General features: G+C 47.5%; 1 protein-coding gene across 1 annotated transcript; it reads right to left on the bottom strand.

The window, feature by feature from the left end:
- Positions 1 to 297: 297 nt before the first annotated feature.
- AGTR2 (angiotensin II receptor type 2) lies at positions 298 to 3183 on the bottom strand. Its single transcript, XM_079962880.1, has 2 exons — positions 2948 to 3183; positions 298 to 2049 (listed from the first exon to the last, which is right to left on the bottom strand). The coding sequence occupies exon 2, from the start codon at positions 1962 to 1964 to the stop codon at positions 900 to 902; it is 1065 nt and encodes a 354-aa protein (XP_079819006.1). The 5' UTR covers positions 1965 to 2049; positions 2948 to 3183; the 3' UTR covers positions 298 to 899.
- Positions 3184 to 5026: the final 1843 nt, after the last annotated feature.

Raw genomic sequence — 5026 nt, 5'->3', positions numbered from 1 at the left:
CTACCATGAGGCAGAGTGAGGCAGCTGCTTCAGTTGGCAGATGGGAACAGGGATTGCAGGGGTGAGGCCTGGCATCCTCACACCCCCAACAAACTTGCTGCCCCCAGGAAATGGGGGAGACACTGCCCCATTGTCAATGTGGGTAGTAAGATTCAGCAGCCAGTCTAGCTGGCTTCTGTAAATGGAATGGGGTGAGATGGAGAGCCATTTTATCCCTTGCCTCAGGCAGCAAAATGTATTGGACCAGCCCTGACTGGTCCAGGTAAGCTGAGGCCATAGTAGACCCAGTAGTTAGTCTTTAAGATTCCACAAGACTCTTTATTGTTTTAGCACATCCAAAGCAAGAGGGCTGTCTGTGCACTTGCTCTACACACTATAGCTGCCATACGTCCGGATTTTCCCAGACATTACCGGAATTTCAAAGGCAGAAATGACTACATACTTCTCTCTCTCTCTCTCTCTCTCTCTCTCTCTCTCTCTCTTCCTCCCTCCCTCTGGCATTTCCTGTAAGCCAGCTTTCCCCCCCCCCCGATGGCATCTAGAAGCCAGAAGGGCTGCCCTTTCGTCACAAACAGCTACTAGGTTTGTAATGTCACCCAAATGTTTACTGACAGTAAGTCAAACCCTGTCCCATCCCCCCCCCGCCCACAATGTATAAAAACAAAACACAGAGCAAGTAAAATGCATTAAGAAGTCAAAATTAGTTCAAGAAATTGAAAGCACAGTCATTGCTGGACAGTTTGTTCCAGGAGATGTGTAAAAAGCAGGCGAGGAAACTGAGCAAGGACGCAGCCTCCTCCTCCTCCTCCTAAAAGTTTCCAGATGCTGCTCCCTCACTCAGGGCGCCCACGGTGGGTGTGTCTGTGGCTTCGCATAGACTCTGCTTTGGTCTGTCCCCATCAGGGACTCTGTGATTTTGGGGGAGCAAGTTTTGCTGGAGCAAAGGTTTTCCTCTTGAACTGATAGAGCCTCAGCTTGAACAAATGTTGGAGTTTCTCCTGGAACTGGCTGCTGATGACATAGTACAACAAAGGATTGATGCAGCTGTTAGCGAACCCCATGGAGAGCCCAAACGGTAGGGCTGCGTCGATGACAGAGGTGACCCAGCAATTGCTGATCACATCCATCCAGGAAAGGGCATCCAGGAAGGTGAGGATGTGGAAGGGGAGCCAGCAGACCAAGAAAGCCACCACCACAGTGGCCACCAGCTTCAGGACTCTATCCCTCATCTGCTGGTTCTTCCCAAACCCTTGAGCTCTCATCAGGTGCACCCTGATCCAAAGGTAGCACGTGATAATGATGATGAGGGGGACCAGGAACCCAAGGATGTTCTTCATCAAGGCTGTTCCAGCTGACCAGCTGGAGTATTTCTCTGATGGGTAGGCCATGATGCAGGCTGTCACACCTAGCTCCACAATGTATTTGGTGTTGCGGAAGTAGAAAGTTGGCAGGGAAGTTAGGGCCGCCAGTCCCCAGACCAGAAGCGCAGTCTTGGACGCTTGCTGCAGTGTCCCTTGCTGGGACTGGAATGGGTGGGCAACTGCCTGGTAGCGGTTCAGGCTTAGGCAGGTGATGAAGAAGATGCTGGCAAACATGGTCAGGCAAAGGACCGAGCTGGTGATTTTGCACATCACTGGGCCAAAGAGCCAGTTGTACCCATACGTATAGTATGCAGCCCAAAAAGGAAGTGTGGTCAGGGCCAGCAAGTCCGCCACAGCCAGGTTGACGATGTAAATGCTGGAGACTTTCCTCGGGCTCCGCTGCCAACACAGCACTGCTACCACCATGCTGTTCCCCACCAGTCCAAGGATGAAGATGATGCAGTAGAGGACTGGGATGAGGACAAACTGGTAACTGGAGACAAAGATAGGGCAGTGGGAGGAGACGTTGGCTGGAGAGGAGTAAAGATCTTGCAAAGGCTGCTCAGTGGGGCTGGGGGTGGAGTCGTTGTCCCTGGAATGCATGCTGGTGCCCAGGATGGAGATTTGGGGTGCAGTGAACTCTTCTTGGGAACCGGAGTCTTGTGTGTCACATCATCCAATAGCTAGCCTATTTTTATTTTTTTTAAGAAAGAGAAAACACAACAGAATTACAAGCTGCATACGTGCAAACTACATACTTGCCCTTCCCAGTTTACTCATGAAGGAGATGAAACCAGGAAATGGCATTCTATGGAGTCAGAGCATCGTTCCCTCTAACATGGTATGTTGTCTTCATTGACAGGCAGTGGCTTTCCAGGTTTCAGGTAGGGGACATTCTGGAGGTGCCAGGGATTGAACCTGGGACCTTCTGTGTGCAGAGCAAATGCTCTACCACTAAGCTACAGCACTCCCCCAGGATGCAGGTGCATTCCAGGTCTACTATTGCTTAAGATCTGATCTGCTGGAAGAGATCAAAAGTCAGTCGAGTCCAGCATGCTGTCCCCTGAAGCAACCAGCTTTGTGCTTCCAAGATTGGAGGGTCTGAAGGCAATGTCTGCCTTCAACTTTTGTCCCAGGACTCTAGGGTCACAGCTGTGAAGGCAAAAGCTTCATTCTCTCCCTAAACCAGGCACCATCAGCCTAGAGCCTTCCTTTTAGCTCTCTGCTATCAACACTGACAGGCTTCAGCTCCCCAGAGGTCCAGACAATGGTCACTTTCCCAGTTCTATGTGGAGATGTCATGGTTGAAACCTGGGACGCTCTGTAAGCAAGCAGACACTGAGCCACAGCCCTTCAATTGAAAGGCTGCAGAAGGATGTTTATTTTAAAACAGAAATCACGAAGGAACCATACTGAGCATGGATGCAAAAGGTTGTGTGTGTGTTAAATACCCTTTAAATCTTCACTGTTATTATTCAGACATTTCTATACAGCAAACCTCCCCTCCATGCAAAGCAGTTTCTTCACACATTGCTAGATAACATAAAGCCTTATGGGAAACACAAAGAAGACAGGTGGTTACTTACTCTGGGAGTGCTTGAACTCAGGCTGGCTACACACCAAGTTGTGTCCACCCTCAGGCAGGAGCAAAACCTTCCAGGCAAAACCTTCTTCCCTTCTTTCTCTGGCTGCTTCGTGAGAGTTGGTTTCACATCACTCCAAGACTGAAACATGAACACCATCGAGAAAGTCTTTGCATAGCTTCCCGCTTTGTATGAGAGGAGCACTGGGCTGGTAGAGAGCATACATGCATCTCTCAGCCTCTACAACCAATAAGAGGCACAAGACTGAAGGAGGGAGGGTGTTTAAGCAATCCATTCCCAGTGCAGTTGTTTGGAGAGAGAATGCTCCCCCTCCCAGCTTACCCTTCATAAAGTTTGGCTAGAAAGTGTGCAGCTATTTCTTCCTGCAATCTGAGAAGAATGTGTGCGAAAGAGGGATGGAAAATAAGCAAAATAAACTAGCATCTTCAGTAAGGTGTAGCTTCCAGGAAAGTGTGCATGGAATTGTACAGATAATGCTGAAAGAGAAAAAAGCTTCAGAGCAGAAGTTTCATCTACACTTACTGTTTGCCCTGCGCATTCTATGTGCAGCTCCACACTGAATCTCAACAAAAGGCAATTCAGGTTTTCTGAAGGTTGCTGTTTGCTCCAAATCAGCAGTAAAGAGCACATTTTCCTGGAGAAAGTGTATGTGGGGAAGCAGTTGGACACGGAGCTTTAAAGTGCAGACCTGTGTCTAGAAACTCAACACAAAATGAAGTTTGAATGAGCCAAGAATCTCTGAGCAATGTTCTTTCTGATAAGCAAGCAAGGACTCAGCAGGTAAATGCAACCAGCTCTGTGCCAAAGCAATTGGCTGCGGTTCTTAACTTTCCCCCTTCCCCCACCCAGCAAGAAAGATAAATGCATGGAATTTGGGCTGCATGGAATTTGGAAATGCTGTTGGAAAGGCTGGCTCCCATCAAACTCAGAGGTCCGATTAGCAACATGTTAGAGGTCAAATGGTCCGTGTGCATGAGACTGTTCACCTGTTTGCATGCACAGGGTTGGCTGGATTCTGTGACTGGAACTATGCAGGGGTAGGGAGCAGCAGCATCTTTTCCTTGGCCTCAGGTAGAAAGACATCTTGAGTGAGCCCTGGTAAGCTCGATTTTCACTGAAAATTGATCCAACTGCAAGCTGAAGGAGAAGCACAGAGTGTTTATTCTCCAGGATGCCAAGTTCCTGGCTGCTTAACTTTCAGTGTCAACAGAGCTTCCTCACACATTAGCTTTGCTTCTGCCCATGGGTGCCAACCTGCAATGTTTTTCCACCCATTAGTCAGACGGTGCTCCTCCCCAGGCTCACTACAATCCAGAAAACTGTGGAGTGCAATTTTCTTTTCTACAGAATTTTATTTTCTAAATGGTGGCATTTTGTTATCTGGGATCACAATGTTATTGTATTCCTAAGCTCTCTTTCATAGTCAAAAGAATAGTCATAAGAATATCACAAAAAGAAAGAATGCTAGTAATTATGCCTATTTTTAAAATTTATCTAATTTTTATATTTTGTGATGTTTTGTGTTTTGTATTGTTGCAGACCTCCTGTTACCCTTACCATTCAACATTTTGCTGGCACGACAGTTTACAGTTCTGAAGCTGCCTTCTGCTGAGTCAGACCATTGGTCCAGCTAGCTCAGTTCTGTTGACACTGACAGGAAGCAGTTCTTCAGGAATCTTTCCTAGACCTCCCTGGAGATGCTAGGGATTGGACCTGAGAACTTCTGCATGCAATTCAGGTGCTCTGCCACTAGGCCACATCAATTCCCCTCTCTTTTCTCTACATCCATGTGAGGCTTTGCTTGCTTAAAATCCAGTGAAGTTGGTTTTCCTCATTATGTTTCAAATCATGTTTGCATGGTGTCATACACATCAAAATGGCTAGATGTGTTTCCAAATCACCTTCGGTCTGTCTGTCCACCCCAGTGGACATAGAAGGTGTGTGAATCTCTTCATGTGGCTTATGTTTTCAGTTCAGATAATAGCTTGTTGGAGGGAATACATCAAAATGCAGTATCCAAACATAGATGAACATCTGCTCCTTGATCTCAGGACCCATCAT

This window comes from Podarcis cretensis, assembly GCF_951804945.1.
Source record: "Podarcis cretensis genome assembly, chromosome: Z".
NCBI lineage: Eukaryota > Metazoa > Chordata > Lepidosauria > Squamata > Lacertidae > Podarcis > Podarcis cretensis.
The sequence above is the reverse complement of the archived record's forward strand: the minus strand, read 5'-3'. Positions and strand labels throughout refer to the sequence as shown.

What these genes read in the sequence shown, in the direction of transcription:
- AGTR2 (XM_079962880.1), bottom strand. Translation starts at nt 1,964, where the DNA reads ATGCATTCCAGGGACAACGACTCCACCCCCAGCCCCACTGAGCAGCCT.